The sequence below is a fragment of the Trichosurus vulpecula genome, chromosome 2 (assembly GCF_011100635.1).
Source record: "Trichosurus vulpecula isolate mTriVul1 chromosome 2, mTriVul1.pri, whole genome shotgun sequence".
Classification (NCBI taxonomy): Eukaryota; Metazoa; Chordata; class Mammalia; order Diprotodontia; family Phalangeridae; genus Trichosurus; species Trichosurus vulpecula.
This window is the reverse complement of record NC_050574.1, coordinates 311,599,135-311,618,291: the sequence shown is the minus strand read 5'-3', so window position 1 is coordinate 311,618,291 and position 19,157 is coordinate 311,599,135. Positions and strand designations below refer to the sequence as shown.

Here is a 19,157-nt window from a genome sequence, read left to right as displayed (position 1 = left end):
CTTTCAAATTGTTAATTTTTCATTAAGAATCACCTATAGACTCTTCCATCCAGCCCAGGGATCCACAAGAGACTCCCAGAATTCTATAGAGACTTACAGATGGACAAGCCTGAGTAGGTGAAATTATCTCAGAAGAATTACCTAAGAAGGAAGAAAACTTGATTAAAAATCATTGGCACAAAGAAGTTAACAGAAAAGATAATAAAATGGAAGGAAAGCTATCAGGTCTTTGTAACAGCACAACTTAGTACAGTGTCAAGCCCATAACAAGCACTTGATAAATGCTTGTTGATTGGTTGATTGAAATCACAGATCAAAGTATTAGAAGGGCATTTATACAGTCACAAGTATTATTTAACTTCCATACTGTATTGAAATTTCCCAGAGGGAACAAATTATATTCTTTGTGTGTGCTAAGTTGAATGAATGAATCAAATTTAGAGGAAGTGTTTTGTAAGCCTAAATTATTGCTGCATCTGTCACTTCAGTTCTCTAATTTCCTTTTTCTCTCCTTAAATCTTCCTTTGTGCCTTTTAAAAAATCATGGAATCATAGATTTAGAACTGGAAAACACCTTAGAGGTCATTTAGTCCAAATAGTAAGGTTAATTAACTTACCCAAGTTCACAAGTAGTGGAAATTCAAATCCAGGTTCTCTGGTCACTGACCTTTCTTTCCACTAAAGCCCCTGGAATTCTTAACCTTTTTTTTTTTTGTACGAGGGTTCCCTGTGGCAATCTGGTGAAGCCCTACTCAAATGCATAAAACAATCCATAGGATTGCAAAGGAAACCAATTATAGTGAAAATGAAGCAATTTTCCCCCATTCAAGTCTGTGGTCCCCAAGTTAATAACTTCTGGACTAAATCAATGCTACCAATTACTCCCTGCTTTAACTCAGTTTTTTTCTGGAATGCCCATTCCCACTCTTCTGAAAACGAAGTCCAAAGTAACTTCAAACCCAGGCTGTAGAATTCCTGGAATTCCAGGAACCTAGCATCCTCTTTCACAAGGATACTTTCTGTTCTGGCCTACTCTGTGGTACATAGCATATCTGAGCCTATATTCTTCCTTTTCTGTGAATAATTTTCAAAATTAGATATGGTACCTCAAAAAATAATCAAATGGATGGAATAAGGAATACAGTAATACTTGAAATTATGTAGTCTGTGATCCAGTGTCACTGGCCTCCTTTCTGTGCCTTGAACACAACAGCCAATCTCCCAGTTCTAGGTACTGTCACTGGATTTCCTCCATACATGAAACTCTTTCCTTCTTCATCTCTGCTTCCTGGACCTCCTGCCTTCTTTCAAGTATCAGCTAAAGTAAAACCTTCTGTAGGAAACCTTTCCAGTTCTCAATCTTAATGCCTTCTCTGAGTCTATCCCAATTCATCTTTTATATGCTTTGTTTGTATATAGTTTGTATATTGTCTTTCCCATTAGAATGATCTCCTTGAGAGCAAAGAATGCCTTTTGCCTTTATATTCTGAAAAGCAATCACAGTGCCTAGTACCTAGTAGACATTTAATAAATGTTTTTGGCCTGACTGATGAAACATATCAAAACATTTTTGAATAAATATTACAAACCTGGATACCATATTTTAAGAAATTATAAATGAAAACATCCCAGAACACTTAGAATCAGAGGCCAAAGTAAAAATAGAATCATGTTAAGGATCATGCAAGACATGTCAGCTGCCACAAAACAGAGAGGAGAGCTTGTAAGGTCATATTCCAAAAGACAAAAGATAAAGACTTACAACAAAGAATAACCTATTCAGAAAAAAAATTAAGCGTAATCCTTCAGGAGGAAAAATATCTTTTTAATGAAATAGAAGATTCCCGATAATTCCTGATAAAAAGGCCAGAACTAAATAGACACTTTGAAATGGGAATGTAGGCACCAAGAGAAATATGGAAAGGTACATCTGTTTCTTTCATTGGAAAAGAATATGTAGGGATAAATTATGTGTTAATAGGGGAATAAGAAACAAATGTATTAACAGAATTCTAACACCTTTAAGGAACAGAGAGAAAGGTAAACATGGATAGTGTACTTTTTTATGATCTCTGAAGGAAAAAATGGGTAGAACATGAGATTATGCTAGAGAGGAAAGGAGAAGAGGGAGGAAATCACTATCAAACAACAGAGATATGTAAGAGGAAATGGGGAAAGAAATCAGCATTTATTAAATGCCTATTATATGCCAGAAAGGCAGCTAAATGTGAATAGCATTTTCCATCATGAGTCTTTTGGAGTTGTGTAACAACAATGCTACTTCCTGTTACTGTGGCTGTGTAAGGCCAATAACACCAGCACACAGGAGGGCTACTAGCACAGGTTCTTTGATCTGCTTTTCTAAAGAAAGCAACTTTAAGGGGTTAACAATCTTACTTTAATTGAACATACATATATCATTCACTTAGTTCAGGGGGAAAAGTCAGCACCCTGAACTTCAGAGAAAACACAAACAGAAATTACAAGCAGAAATTATATAAACAGAGCAAAATAACACAAATCAACAGACAGGCTTCTAGCCATCTGACCAAGACATTACATACATAGTTACCAGAGAGAGAAGCACCAACATCTGGGTTTTTCAAAGCAAGGGGGCTCCTTAACGGCTACCCAGAGCCTCATCTGATCAAATCATACAACACTCTTCCAGTGGGTGAGCCCTAAGCAAAATGCTAACCTCAGAGTATATATACACTTCTTCAGGGTCAGAGGGTGTCACATCCATGTGACTCCAACACATGTAACCTAAGTCTTCCTGTGACTAAAACAGGTCACCAACTCCTGATTCAATTAAAGACTCTTGATTGAAACAAAGGCAAGACTCAAAAGCACTTGACTGCCTTAGTGTTGAAAAGCGCTCCAAAACAAAAGATGACAAAAAATTCCAACTTTACTTGCCATTACAAGTTGTCTTAGATTATTGCATTGCTGAGAAGAGGTAAGTCTATCAAAGTTGGTCATGGCACAATGTTGCTGTTACTGTATATAATGTTCTCCTGGTTCTGCTCACTTCACTCAGCATCAGTTGATGTGAGTCTAGGTTTTTCTGAAATCTGCAAGCTCATCATTTCTTATGGAACGATAATAGTCCATTACATAAACATACCACAAGTTGTTCATCCATTCCCCGAATGATGGGTATTCCTTCAATTTCCAATTCTTTGCCACCATAAAAAGAGCTGCTATAAATATTTTTGTGTACATGGATCCTTTTCCCTTTTTTATGATCTCTTTGGGATACAGACCTAGTAGTGGCATTGCTGGATCAAAGAGTATGCACAGTTTTATAGCCCTTTGGGCATAATTCTAAATTATTCTCCAGAATGGTTGGATCAGTTCACAACTCCACCAATGATGCATTAGTGTTCCAGTTTTCCAGAGGACCTGGCCCTGAGTATGGAAGACTCATCTTCCTGAGTTCAAATCTGTCCTCAGACACTTATAACTGTGTGACCCTGGGCAAGCCACTTAAGCCAATGTTTGCCTCAGTTTCCTCAAGTGTCAAATGAGCTGGAGAAGGAAATGGCAAACCACTCTGGTATCTTTGCCAAGAAAACCCCAAATGGGAACATGAAGAGTCCAACATGATCATAAACGAATGAATAACAACTACAAACATGCCAGGCAATGTGCTCAGTGCTTTACAAATATTACCTCATTTGATCTTTATAATAACAAGCAAACTAGGTGCTACTATTATTCCCAAATTTACAGTTGAGGAAACTGAGGTGGACAGAGGTTAAATGACTTGCCCACAGTCACACAACTAGTAAGTCTCAGGGTCAGATTTTAACTCTGGTCTTCCTGACTCCAGGTCTAGTGTTCGATCCATTGCACCACTAGCTACCTCTAAGATGAAGAATATATATAATCATGGAAGAAGGAGTGAGGAGAATGAGCATCCCATGAACCTCACTTTCATCTGAATCAAATAAAGGAAGATTGAATACAGTTTTACACACACACACACACACACACACACACACACACACACACACACACACACATACACATGGAGATTTAGCACAGAAATACATTAAACTCAAAAGGACAACAGAAGACTAGGACAAGGGAAGGAGAGTGAGGTGTCTAACAGGGAGGACAGTATAAATAAGGGAATTGTTATAAACGAAACAAATTCAAACGTTGGAGAAAGAAACATGAAGGAGGGATTTAAAAGAAATAAACAAAGAGTAAAAACTATGAGATCAGAAGCAGGGCAAGGGCAAGAGAGGAGCCACAACAGAGAGGAAACAGGCTGTTTCATTCATAAATCACAAATGCCTCTTTTACTACTTTATTTGTACAGAAGGAATAGGAGCAAAGAGAGACAAATACACAAAAGCACAAGATAGAAGGAAGTATACATTTAACAATTATAACCATAGATGATGGAGTAGGAAGCAGTAGAACAGCCAAGCTACACACACATACACACACACACTCCTTCAAAGCGACCTAGAAAATGCACCAGACCAAATCATGACAGGGAAATTCAAGAAAAAGTCACAGGGAGTCATTTTTCTAGCTTTTGGGGAGGAAGTGGAGAGAGAAGGAAAAGGAAGATTAGTGAAAATTACCTCACATAATCAAAGTGTGCACCTAGACATAAATACTGTACAAACAAGTATGAGGAGTTCAGGAGGAGCAACTCACACTCTAACCTCACTCTCACCTGAACTGGTTAAAGGAGGAAAGAATTCACACACAGAGTTCGATACAGAAATACATTTTGCTCAACATGGAAATAAAAGGGAAAGATAGGAGGAGAGAAGGGGAATTAGAGGAATAATTAAGGAAGGGATTAGTTCTAAGCACAAATTCTAACTAAAGACGTACAAAATTATTTATAGCTCTTCTTGATAAATTATGGGAATCAGAGGGGGTATATCAAATTGCTTGTCTTCTCAATGAGGGGGGAGAGGAAGAAGGGAGAGAGAAAATTTGGAACTCAAAATCTTAAAGATGAATGTTAAAAATTGCTTTTACATGTAATTGGGGGAAAATAAAATATTAATTTTTTTTAAAAAGTTTAAGCCTAGAGAGAAGAAAGAATTGAAGAGATAGTGATCGATAGAGTCAAAGATTGCAGAGATGTTAAAGAGAATGAGTATTAAGAAAAGATGATTGGTGATCATTAATAGCTTTGGAGAGAGCGGTTTCATTGGAACGATATAGTCAAAGCTGAATTGTAAGGGGTTAAGAAGAGAGTGAGAGGATAAAAAGTGGAATCATCTAGTATAGATAGCGTTTTGAGGAATTTTGCTAAAAAGGGCAGAAGACATACAGTATAGTATGATAGTGGGGACAGAAGGACCAAGTGAGAGTTTTTTTCAGGATGGGAAAGACACTGCATGTTTGTAGGCAGTAGGAAATCATCCAGTAGCCAGGGAGAGATTGAAAATAAGTGAAAGAGTAGGAATGACAGAGGAGATATCTGTTAGAGAAGACAGGCTGGAATGAGATTGCTTGAATAAGTAGAAGGCAAAGCAAAGTTAATTGATTAGAGGGAGAAATGGATAGTAAAACTACAATAGGAGACCTTAATGTATCCCTTTCAAACCTAGACAAATCTAACCAAAAGACAAACAAGAAAGGAGGTAATAGAATTCTGGAAAAAATTTAATGATACCACTCTGGAGATTACTGAATGGGAACAGAAAGGAATTTATATATTCCTTAGCCATATACATCATCTTTACAAAAATTGACCATGTATTGGGACAAAGACCTCACCATATATGTCCATATATGTAGGAAAGCAGAAATACTAAACATATAATTTATTTATCACAATTCAATAAAATTATAATCAATAATGGATCCTTGAAGAAAAATTTAAACATAATTGGAGGACTAAATAATATAAATCTAGAAAACTGGTGGGGTAAAGGAAGAAATTATAGAAATAATAAAAAATGTCACCACAGAAAATTACAATAAACTAGTATATGTCCAGAGTAGGATTTGAACTCAGGTCTTTTTACCTCCCAGCCTAATGCTCTATCTACCGCATTATATAGCTGCCTCTGTTAGAAAGATTATATACTATGACCAGGTTGAGTTTATACCAGGAATGCACGGTTGGTTCAATACAAAGAAGACTTGTAAATACAATAGAGGCAGCTAGGGGGCACAGTGGACAGAGTGCCAGGCTTGGAGTCAGTTAGATTCATCTCCCTGAGTTAAAATCTGTCCTCAGACATTTACTAGCTATGTGATCCTGGACAAATCCCTTAACTCTGTTTTCCTTATCTGTGAAATGAGCCGAAGAAGGAAATGGCAAAGCTCTCCATATCTTTTCCCAGAAAATCCTAAATGGCATCATGAAGTCAGACATGACTGAAAATGACTGAATAACAACAACAAAAGAAATATAATAAATCATGTTAATAATATAATAAAAATCATATGGTTATATGATTCTTTACTAAAAAGGCTTTTGACTAAATACAGCACTCCTTTCTATTAAAACTTCTGGAAGCCATAGCAATAAATGAATGTTTCCTTACTATAGCAAATAATATCTATCTAAATCTAGCTAAATAAATTAATAATAGATGGATAAATCTAGAAGCAAACATCACATGTAATGGAGAAAATTTAGAAAAGCTAGTTGTTTCCAATAAGATCAGGAATAAAGCAAGAGTGTCCTTTATTACTCCTTCTATTTAACCTAGTGTTAGAAATACTAGCTGCAGCATGTCAGAAAAGAGAAATCAAAGAAATAAGCATAGGCAAAGAGGAAATAAAATTATCCTTACCGCTACCAAGAAAACCAAACAGGAACAGCTAGGAAAAGAACAAATTCTATTCAAAATAGCTGTAGAAGCTGTGAAATATTGGGGGTGAGGAGTGCATGTTTTTGGTAAGATCTTGGTAACTAAAGGAATCCAATTATAAAACACTTGTTACAAAGAGAGACCCACATAATTAGGGAAACATCAATTGCTCACAGGTGGGTAGAATCAATATGATAAAAATGACAATACTACCAAAATTAATTTACTTACTCAGTGCCATACCAATCAAGTTACCAAAGAGCTAGAAAAAAATAACAAATTTCATACGGAGGAACTAAAAGTCAAGAACCACAAGGTTGATAATGACAAAAAGAGGGAATGAAGGGGGTCTCTCAGCACTAGATCTCGAAGTATACTACAAAATGGTAATTGTTAAAAATGATTTGATACTGGTTTTAAAAAGAGAGGTTGATCCGTAAGACAGATTAGATACATAACAGAAAGAAGAAAACAAAGCTTAGCATAGTGTTTGATAAACCCAAAGACTCCAGTTTGCTGTTCAAAGCCCTTCATAACCTGATCCCTTCCTACTCACTTCCGACTGTCTTCCTTGCACACAAGTCTATTTCTGTGCATTTTCACTGTCTGTCCCCTCATGCCTAGAATTCTCTCCTCCTCCCCACCTCTTGCCCTCCCTGGCTTCCTTCAGGTCTTAGCTAAAATCCTACCTTCTCTGGGTCATCCCCTGTCGTCTTGACTTTTGTCTTGCCACTAGACACCCCCCCCCCCCCAGGAGAGAGAGAGGGGCTGATGACTTTCCACAGCTGTGCCTCATTTAAATCCAATTCACTGGCATCGCCCGCCTGACGTCACTGGTCCTGTTCCAGAATGAAGGACCAACAACGCTTCTACTTCTACAATAAGCGTTTCCCGATCCTCCGCAATGCTAGTGCCCTCCCTCTGTTGATGATCTCCAATTTATCTTACGTATCTCTAGCTTGTAAGTTGTCTTTTGTATGTTGTTCCAGGGGCTATTTTTTTGAAACCACTTCTTTCATCATTTCTTAGAACACAATAGTATTCTATCACATCCATATACTCTCACTGGTTCAGCCATTTCTTAAATGATGAGCAGCATCCCCTCAATTTCCATGTATAATTATGTAGACTAATGTATGAGAGTCGGTCCTAAGAAAACTTTAAGAACCTCTTGACTAAACCAAGTGTTTTTAGTCCCAAGGCCACCTTTGGGGATGGTCGATACTAGGGTCACTAGCTCTGAGTGAGAACAATCAACAAGCGTTAATGGATTAAGCACCTAATCAGCGCCACACAGTAGGGAGGCAAAAGAAGAGAGAATGAAAAAGAGCGAGCCAGGCAGACAGGAGGAACACCCAAAAAAACCGAGCTTCCGGGTGACGTCACACATCTGGCCTCGCCCACGACAGGCCTCAGGGCCCCACTCGCACCACCTCCTCCTCTTGGGAGGCGGGACTTCCTGTTGCTTTGCCGGAAGCTTTCTAAGTCGCAAGCGTTTTATTCCAGACGGGCACCCGGGGTTGGAGGGCCCTTCTCCGGGTCCCGGAAAGATCAGCCCCGGTCGAGGGGCCTCCAGGCGTCGTTGTCCTTGCCGCCGCCGCTGCTGCTGATACCGTTCCCAGCATGGGCAAGAAAGACAAATCCGACCGCGGTGAGACTGAGGCTGGGGCGGGGGCGCCGTGACCGCCATCCTGAGGCCCCCTAGTTCCCCGCAGGCTTCCTGAGAGTCCCCGTCCCGAGGGGAAGGCACCCCCCCGAGCCACCTTTCCGGGCCCCGTCCTTGCCCTCTACTCAGCCCGGCGCCCTGCCCTTCCCTCTTCTCTACACCCACTCTCTTGATAACCTCACCATCCCCGGTGGATTTACCCCCATCTCCGTGTGGATGACTCCCAGATGTCTTCCGAGTGTCCCAAAGCTTTCATAGCCTGAGACTTTGGGGACGCCCTGTACGTCCAGCCCCAGCCTCGACCCCGAGCCCCAGGCCCGCATAACCAGGTGCCAGTTCTGAACTGGATGTCCGTTAAGCATCTTAAACACATTGCGTCCAAAATAAAGCTCATCTTTTGTTCCATATTCGTCTATCTTTTTAATCAAAGGGTCCTCCATCCTTTCAGTCGCTGTAGTTCCCAGCCCTGCTTTTATCCTTTGCCCCTCACCGATTCTCCTCACACATCCAATTAGTTGCCGCCTCTTGTTTCTGCCTTCACAAAGTCTTTTGCATTTGTTCCCTTTCCCCTCACAGCCACCACCCTTGTTCAAGTTCTCATCACCTTTGGCCGGGACCATTAGAATTGCCATTTAATTGGTCTCCTTGTATCCAGTTTTCTTCCTTCTCCAGTCCATCCTACACACAGCTGCCAAAGTGATTTTCCTATAGCAAGGGTCTTAAGTCACTCCCCTTCTCAGTAAACTCCAGTGACTCCTTATTACCTCTGAGAATATTATGTTTGGCCCTTAAACCCTTTCCAATCTTACTAAGCTATTCTCCTCACCAGACACTCAATGGTCCAACTAACCTGACTTACTAATGTTCCTTTATACAGTGCAATCCATCTAATTTCTCTCTTACTTTGCACTAGCCATTCCTGGTGCTTGTATTCTGCCTTTACCTGCCTCTTAGAATGTCTAGTATTCTTCAAGACAACTCCGGTACCACCATAAGCCTTTCCTGATCCCCCCAGATACTAGCACATCCTCCCATGAGCTCCAATGAGCATGTATCTGTTTTGTATATTCCTGTACGTATTTGTATCTTCTCATAGCACTCTGAGGATAGGGACTGTCTTTGTATCCTCAGAGGATAGCAGAGTTCTGGAACATAATGGACAATAAGTGAATGTTGATGAGACAGAGGGGAACGGAGATCAGCTTTTAACTTTGAACAGAGAATATGGTTTTCCTGAAATCAGTCAACCCAGTTCACAAAGATTTGCCGATTGCTTACTTTGTGCTAGGCGCTTTTAGATCAGGGACCTCTAACTGTACATGTGTTTAACAAACATTTACTAAACGTCCCACTATGTCTGAGGCACTGTGCTAGTTATTAGGGATACAAAAATTGATGCATTCAAGGAATTTACCATCTAAGAGGACAGGAACAATAAACATGAATAGCTGTGATATACAAGAAAGTGAGTATGCAAAGAAGAGGTTGCAGCAAAGAGCTATGAGACATTTAAGAAAACTCACATGGGTTTTCTGTATTGCTTTGTTTATTCTGGAATTACAGGCACATGTGTTGGCATGGGGTCACTGGGCAGTCATTTGTAGATTCAGTGTTGATGAAGCTGTATCTATGGGTCTCTGCACCCTAGATAGCATCTTTCTGTTTTGCAAAGTTCTGGAACATGCTTTATTCATTGCTGAATGCTATTTGCAGATGGTAACTTGAAGAAGTATGTTTGATGATGGTGTCATTTGAGTTTTGGCTTGGGTTTTCTCCTGGAAAACACAGCTATATATCTCAAATATGCCTCCTTAAGTCTCTTCCCATACTGCTACTACCCTGGTACAGGCTTTCATCAGCTCGTGCTTGGACTGTTTCAGTAGCCTGCTAGTGAGTCTGCCTATCTCACATCTCTCTTCCATTCAGCCATTAAAGTGATTTTCCTAAAGTACAGGTCTGACCATGTCTTCTCCTGGTTCCTAACAGGATCAGATACAAAATCCTGTTTGTCATTCAAAGCCCTTCATAACCTAGTCCCCCTTTACCCTTCCAGTCTTCTTACATCTTACTCTTCATCTCACACTCTTCGGTTCAGTGATAATGGCCTCCTTGCTCTTCTTCAAACAAGACACTCTACCTCTTGGCTCTAGGAATTTTCTCTGGCTGTCACCCATTCCTGGAATTTTCCCCCTCCTCCTCTCTATTTACTGGCTTCCTGGCTTCTTTCAAGTCCCAGCTAAAACCCCATCTTCTACAGAAAGCATTTCCAAACCTGTCTTAATTCTAGTGCCTTCCGTATGTTTACTCATTCTCTTCCCCCCACCCCCCACCTTAGATTGTGAGCTCCTTGAGGGCAGTGACTGGCTTTTGCCTTTTTCTATCCCAAGTGCTAATAGTTTCTAGCACATAATAGGCACTTACTAAATGTTTATTTTTTATTAAACTATGTAGTCTGTGTTTCATTGCTGTAACTGTATTTGCAGATAAAAAGAAGTCCAAGAAAAGACACTATGAAGAAGAAGAAGATGATGACGATGATGCTCCTGGGAATGAATCTCAGGAAGCAGTTCCATCAGCAGCTGGGAAGCAAGTGGATGAATCAGGGACCAAATTGGATGAATATGGGGCTAAGGACTACAGACTTCAGATGCCACTAAAAGATGACCATGCCTCCCGCCCACTGTGGGTGGTAAGAGTTTCAAGTCAAATCAATAAGTATTGATACTCTGTTATGTGCTTAGCATTCTGACAAATACAAAGGAAATATATGATAGACTGCCCACAAGATCTTTATAATCTGGTTACAGAGAAATATTTACATACAAAACCATTAGAGCGGTCTAAAATAGAATATAAGGGAAACTAGTTTGTACCTGAAGTATTGGTAGAGTTGAATAAGTAGTAAGGGCATGCTACAGCTGAAAATGATAGCCGGATCAGGTTCAAAAGGGGTGCCTTGGTATGAGTTCCTTATGATGTACGAGAGAGCATCTCTAATTCCGTATAGTGTAAGAAAGAGGCATTCTCTCCCCATCCTGTATTTCAGGAGCACTTATAGGAGTAATCTTTACATAGGATGGAAGATGTCTCAAAATTTAATCTAAAGTACACAGTGTATATGTGTACAAGTTATGTGTTGAGATATGATTTGAGTGCTGTAGGGTAGAAATCTCTCTTACTCCTCTCCCTGTCTCATGACTGTCGTATTTGTCATTTGCCTTAGGCTCCTGATGGCCATGTTTTCCTAGAAGCCTTCTCTCCTGTTTACAAATACGCTCAGGACTTCCTGGTGGCTATTGCTGAGCCTGTATGTAGACCAAGCCACGTGCACGAATACAAACTGACTGCTTATTCCCTATATGCTGCTGTTAGTGTTGGATTACAGACAAGTGACATCACTGAATACCTCAAAAAGCTCAGCAAGACTGGTGTTCCAGATGGAATCATGCAATTTATTAAGGTAAGTGACTCTACTTTAACCAGTGCCAGAGGCTTCTGCAGATGCCATTAGTAACATTTCACAGCTGCCAAGTGCTTTATAATGAATATAAAAATTGATTGGGTTCAAATCCTTCCTCTGTCATTTACTAATTTATGACCTTGAGAAAGTCATTTTAATATCTCTGGGCCTCAGTTTTCTCATCTGTAAAATAAGGAAGTTGGACTGGATAGTCTAGAAGGTCCCTTCCAAGTCTAAATATACAATCCTCTGATCCTAGTTATTAATTTAAAATTGTCCACACAATTTTGTACTTTGGATTCTAATGCTATATTATTTAAGAATCAACCAACTTTTGAGAAGTACTCTGCTCTTAAAATTAAAGTAGTGATACCTTTCTTTTTATATCTCATTCATTTCTGGTTATATCCAAACCTGCCCCAGCCCTACCCTGAAATTTAACCTTTCCTTTTAAAGAAAAACAGAAATAACTGACACTGACTGTGTCTGGCAAAGTATATAACTGTACTGCCTTTGTACTCCCTTGTGTCTCTGTTGAAAAGAAAGTGATAATTGTTTCATTATTTGTTCTCCTGAATGATTACATGATCCTTGTTCTTTTGGCATGTGGAGGAGAAATAATCATGGGACTGCTTTCACATGGAGTGGTTGAGGGGATAGGTTTATTTATTTTTGTGTAGAAGGCACTCACATGTGGACAGTGGCCCAAAATTGATGGGGAAGACTGGTGATGGTGACAGGCTTGAGTGCCACCTTTGGGGTGTGTGTTCTCTTGGTTATAGACCCGCTGATACATTCCTTTATTGGTTATTTCTTCTAGCTTTCTTTTTTGAAACAAAATTTTTAGCCTTTCTCCTTTTCTTTTTCCCAAAAATAGAGTGCTGCTTCATGAATAATTTCATAATTACTATTTCTCAAACTTCTGTAGGCCTGTAGCATATTTAGATTTGAGACTGTTAAAAATTATTTACATTGTGTAATGTAAGTCTTTCTAGGGTGCTTTATCATTACTATTCATTATAATTGAGGTAAAGGTCAGATTTCATAGGATCCTGTGGCCTTTTTCTAGACTATTGTTCAATTGGTTTCCTCACCCCCAATCTCTCAGTCTTCTAGTCCATTCTATATTTCACTACTGCCAGATTAATATTCTAATATACAAATTTGATTGATTCCTCAAAGAAATGTATGAGTTTAAAAGAATAAGGGTTGGTCATGTGGTAAGAACAAGGGATAACTGATTGATAACCTGTGTACTCCAATGGTTTTCTTATTCAGTCAAGAAAAATTGAGGGGCATACAAATGGTGAAGAATTCTACCCACTTCCTGGTAGAGGTAGAGAATGATAGATGGATTAATATGCACAATGAGACTTTTTGGCCAGCCTGAAAGTTTGTTTTGCTTGACTGTGCATATTTGTTTCAAGGGTTTTGTTTTTCCTTCCCTTCTCTTCCCCCCGCCCCCCCCCCCCATACCACCACCATGGGGAGGTAAAAAAGGAGAAAAAATAATGTTTTATAATTGGGGAAAAATTTATTTTCTAAAAAAGAGAAATTGAGGATAGCCTACAGTGCATTGGGCAACCCCATGTATCAAATTCTTAGGAGGACATAGAAAGGAGTTAAATAGGACATGTATGAGTGAATTGCAATCTGCATCTTTGGAGGGAACAACCACATTAATAAGATTGCACAGATCAGTGGGATTATTGGAATATTTATAGAAGTACTTATTGCAAAAAAAATGGAAAAAAGATAAGTACCTATTTTGGGGGGAATAGCAGAAGAAATTGTGGTTTATGAATATATTGAAATACTCTTAATATAAAAAGCAAAAAATAGGAGGAATTTATTATCATACAGGAAAAATGCATATGAGTTAATGTAGAGTAAAATAAGAACCAGAAGTACAACGTACACAACTACTTTATCATAAGTATAAATAACATTGAAAGTTAGCTCTAATTGCAGTAACCAAGTTTGATCCCAAAGAACAGATGATGAAACACAATTCCCTGCCAGTAGTGAAGTACAGAGCTACACATGGGAAATGTTGCTTATCCATAGTCAGATGTCATTTTTTTGGTTGAAGGATATGAAAAAAAGAATTACAAGCTATTAACAACCATAAGAAAGAATGCTCCAAATCACTACAGTGATATAAGACAGTGCTCATCAAAATAGCCTCAAGGTGAAATCTCACACCTTGTGAATTGGCAAAGATGACAAAAGATGAGAATAGTCAAAATTGTAGGCACACTAGTACGTGGTTGGCAGTTGGAGGAGCTCTGAATCATTACAACCCTTTTGGAAAACAATTTGGAATTATGCAAATAGAGTGACTAAAATAATTTCCCAATGAATGACTTCATAAAATTGAACAAAACAAACAGACAGTTCAGAAAAAATAACTGACAAAATTACAACTTTTTAAAAAATAAGTTTTTATTGTTCTTTTTTTAATATCACTGAAGTTTTCCCATTCTAGTCCAAAGCCACAACAAATGATATTTTTTAAAGAAAAAAATCAGCATAACTGATCAATATTTTGAAAAAGTCTGAAAATATGTGCAATGTACATTTGTGGACCCCCACCTTTGCAAAGGTAAAGGTGTTTCCTCACATCGCTTTTTTTGATTGATGTTCTTTGATTTTGTTCTGTGATTATTCCATTTATGTTATTATAGTCATTATGTATATCATTTTCTTGGTTCTATTTACTTCAATTTTCATTAGCTATTTTTATGTTTCTCCGTGTTCATCCTATTTGTCATTTCTTAAGCCACAGAAACATTCCATTATGTTCACATACCACAGTTTACTTGGTCATTCTCCAAATGATGGGCATCCACTTTGTTTCCAATTCTTTGCTGTCACAAAAAGTGCTGCTATAAATACTTTGGTGTATATGAAGATTTTTTTTTAACATCATTGGCATCCTTGGGGCATAAGCCTAATGGTGGAATCTTGGGTCAAAAGGTATGGACATTTTAGTCACTTTATTTACGTATTCCAAATTGTTTTCCAGTGCTCCATTGTTCTGGACAATGGATTTGCAGAATTGACGTATCCCATGCCTTGATATGTTAATATTTTCCTAATTCTGAACCACTTGTTCCTAATTTGTTTTTGTTTGGTTTTGTTGCTAATTATAGTTGTGTACTGTCAGCTATGGAAAAGTCAAGCTAGTGCTGAAACACAACAGGTAAGAAATCAGGGGCCCAGGAGGGGAGAGAGGGAATTGAAATTTGTTGATAAAGCAGTACCCAAAACTTTTGTTTTCACTTTCCCCTTCACCTAGTCAAAGGGAGTAATAGGGAATGTTACTGATGTTCTTGGCAAGAAGAGCCCCAGCTCTTCACTTTCCTGAAGGGGTCATTTATTTTGCCATCATTTCTAGAGGTGGTTAGCTAAGTGGAGTAGTTTTTGTGGTAACAGGAAACTAGAACTAAAGTGTGTGCCCATCTCCCAAGAGTTCAGTGACCAAAATATTCTTTGTAGCACAGAATGTTAAAAATGGGAAGGTCACAGATCAGTTAAATCAGTATCTCCCTGTTCTTTTACTCCTTCCTTTCCTGTAGGTATTTTGTTGAAAGCTCTCACCCAGATGTCATTAAAGAACTTCTCCAGGACCAGGTGATTCGAGAATGCCGCCTGAGGAACGCTGAGGGGGAAGAAACTGAGCTTATCACTGAGACCTTCACAAGCAAATCTGCTGTATGTTGGGTTCCTGGAAAACTGTTGGGAATGGAAAAATGTTTTTTCTTAATCCTGCATCCCCTAGTTCTTCTCACCTGTAGTGCAACTCTTGGTTTTGCCTTGCCTTTGCAGATTTCCAAAACCAGTGAAGGAGGCAGTGGACCCTCCACATCACAAGGAACAGATAGTCAGAATAAAACAGATGTCCCTGCAGACTTGTTTGAGTTTTATGAGCAAATGGACAAGGATGAAGAGGAAGAGGAAGAAACACAGACTGTATCTTTTGAAGTCAAGCAGGTTAGCAAATATACTTTCCACATGGTTTATTCACCAGGTGACCTGCTAAAAGCAACAAACTTGGTTTCATCTTAAATCTTCCTTTCTCACTCCTTTCATCTTCTGGCTCTCCCTGTTTCTAGGCTCCCTCCTGATGACACAGCCTTCCTGGCCTCCCTTCTCCACCTCCCACATTCCCCTCCCCCCACTTTTCTTTCAGAGTATTTTTTTTAAATTTTGAGTTCCAAATTGTCTCCCTCCCTTCCATGCCTCCCCTCCCCATTGAGAAGGCAAGCAATATGGTATCAGTTAAACATGTGAAGTCATGCAAAACATAAATCCAAATCCCTGTTGCTCAGGAAAACAATAAAAAGCAAAAAATGTAAAGAAAGTGAAAAAAGTGTGCTTCAGTCTCAACTTGGAATTCATCAGTTCTTCCTCTGAAGGTGGATAGCATTTTTCATCATGAGTCCTTTGGAATTTTCTTGGATAATTGTATTCATCAGAGTAGCGCCTGACCTACCTTTCTTGCACTGGCTACACCTTTCTTCATTCCCTACTCTGGCTTACTGGTCAAGATAGGGAAATTTTTTCTGTATGAATTGTTAGGCTCATCTCTTTTGAGGGGCCTTAGAGCTCATTGAAGAATCCTTGTAGTGTCTTGGAATTTGATGCAATCAGTACATTGGAGAGCTGGGAGAGCTTTCCCTCTGTCATTTGTCCTCTGCCAGGATGTTCTCCATGACAGTGTTGAGTTCCTTTGATAAAACTATTTCTCCCTATTTTATGTTCTCCTTGGTATTTATAATCATGTTGTTGGGTTGCCTACTGTGGTTCTATAACTCTGTCAATATTAGTTAAGTTCTGAAGAGGCAGAGACTGATCTAAAAAGCAGTGTTCTGAACATAAGTTCTACTTAAACATTAATTCTATTAAAATAGTCAACAAAATTTCATAAATACTTCTTTTCCAGGAAATGATTGAGGAGCTTCAGAAGCGCTGCATCCATCTGGAATATCCATTGCTGGCTGAATATGATTTCCGGAATGATTCTGTCAATCCTGACATCAATATAGACCTGAAACCGACAGCTGTCCTCAGACCCTATCAGGAGAAGAGCCTGCGGAAAATGTTTGGGAATGGACGTGCCAGGTCAGGGGTCATCGTCCTCCCCTGTGGTAAGTGACCTTAGGTGTCGTTGAGTCCAGCCCTCTCATTTTACAGATGAGGAACCTGAAACCCAGCACAGCTGATCAGTAAAGAAGACCCTTTTCTCCTTTTGGTGCTTCTAGCCTTTTCTTTCCTCCCTTATAAATGTCTCTAAAACTCATGTTTTCTAAGAAGCAGGTATTTCCAATAGAGCTATCTTTGATTGGTCTCACAACATGTTTTATCACTCTTGGTTAGGTGTGAGATCTCATGGTCAGGAGCTGCTGCTGATTTTTAAGAGCTTATTTGTTTTTAAATGGAATAAGCCTCCACCTCATAAGAATGAGTCTGCATATTTTAGTGACAGCTGTTTCAATTTCTTTATGGCATTAATTTGGTCTTAAGGAATGGTTTAAATTGTTATTGGTTTAAAGTCATTTTATAGCTGAAGGCAGAGAATGAGTATAATTTTTTCTCTTTTTCCAATAAAAGTTTCTCTGTTGGGTAGCAAGCAATGAGATTGGATTTTTTTTTCAGTTTCTCCTTGACCTGACCATGGGTGAGGCTTTGTGGCTTTTTGTTATAGGAGCTGGGAAATCTTTGGTGGGTGTGACAGCTGCATGCACTGTCCGGAAAAGGTGCCTGGTGCTTGGCAACTCAGCCGTGTCTGTGGAGCAGTGGAAAGCGCAGTTCAAGATGTGGTCTACCATTGATGACAGCCAGATTTGCCGGTTCACCTCGGATGCCAAAGATAAGCCCATTGGCTGCTCCATTGCCATCAGCACCTACTCCATGCTGGGCCACACCACCAAGAGATCCTGGGAGGCTGAGCGAGTCATGGAGTGGCTCAAGACTCAGGAATGGGGACTTATGATCCTAGATGAAGTACATACCATACCTGGTAAGCTAACTGGCCATTTGTGAGACTATAAACTGCTTTCTAGTCTTTTAGAGGAGAGGTAGGAAGAATAACGACAACAGCAATACCAGAAAACTACACGTTGTCAGGTAAACGCTATAGTTTTTTTAAAATTTTTAAGTTGGGATGCAGCTCTTTAGTATCTAGATCACCACTGGTATTTGCTCTTAACTCTCATATAGCACTTTGAGAACGGAGAGCTAAGAACATTGGGGTTCTTAAAGGTGATATTTTTAAAAGAGGCTCAGATATTAGTGTTTATGATTACATAACAGTAGCCTTTATTTAACAGAATGGTACATTCACATCTCACACAAGCTAATGGAAGTGGGAATAAGGAATGGTAAGTTAATGGTGGGTCTGTTTTAGAGAATGTTAATGAAATGAAGTTTTATTTCTTACATATGCACATGTACACACAGTGCTTAAACTGAGGTCACAAAGTTTCACATAGTGCAGTGATATCCTGTTTTTTGAGAATTCAGACTTCTGTAAAACAATTTTGAGCATGTACCTACAATATGTGTGCTTATAAATTATGTGTCTGAACATCTGTGCTGACAATTATGTGTATTGTTAATTATACAAAAATAGAAATTTCAAAAAAGATGAGATAATATTTACTAATAGAGTCAATAAAGAGCCACTGGCATTTTTTGAGTAGGGGAGTGATGTAGCCTTCTGTGGGAATGAGGCTTAAGGCAGAGAGACCTGTCAGAAAGCTGTTACAGTATTCTAGGTGAGAGGTGACAGGGCCCTGAGCTAGAGTGGTCATGTGAGTAACAAGAAGGGGAAAGATTGGAAGCTATTTTGGAAGGTAGCAGGGGAGGGAAGGGAAATTGTTCATCCTCTGTGATTGACTATCCCACCCAAAATAAAAAGTAGGGAGGCAGAGTTCTTATTCACCAATTACTGACCTGGAGTGTAGAGTTAATTCTGTGAGGGGTGCCAGTACCAGTTATGAGATGATCTAGGAGGCAGTCGATAGGTAAAGGGTAGCGAATTTTCCCAGCAGCACCTGCTTAACTGCTTCTGTGGGTTTCCAGATAGTGATTAGGTGATAGCTAACCTGAGGGCATAAGTTAAGACTTGGCACAATGGAGGAATAAAACTTGGCATGGTTGTATTGGAGGCAATCCCATACTTTAATGAGTATATAAGAATGGTTTGCCAATGACATCTAAA

General features: G+C 39.2%; 1 protein-coding gene across 1 annotated transcript in view; it reads left to right on the top strand.

Moving 5' to 3' along the window:
• Window positions 1-8,195: 8,195 nt before the first annotated feature.
• ERCC3 (ERCC excision repair 3, TFIIH core complex helicase subunit) overlaps window positions 8,196-19,157 on the top strand; it is a 51,762-nt gene continuing 40,800 nt past the window's right edge. The window contains exons 1-8 of the mRNA XM_036746351.1: window positions 8,196-8,454; window positions 10,953-11,158; window positions 11,693-11,929; window positions 15,085-15,134; window positions 15,511-15,646; window positions 15,761-15,925; window positions 16,878-17,082; window positions 17,640-17,954. Coding sequence (XP_036602246.1) covers window positions 8,427-8,454; window positions 10,953-11,158; window positions 11,693-11,929; window positions 15,085-15,134; window positions 15,511-15,646; window positions 15,761-15,925; window positions 16,878-17,082; window positions 17,640-17,954 — 1,342 coding nt within the window. The 5' untranslated portion in view covers window positions 8,196-8,426. The remainder of the gene's footprint in view (window positions 8,455-10,952; window positions 11,159-11,692; window positions 11,930-15,084; window positions 15,135-15,510; window positions 15,647-15,760; window positions 15,926-16,877; window positions 17,083-17,639; window positions 17,955-19,157) is intronic.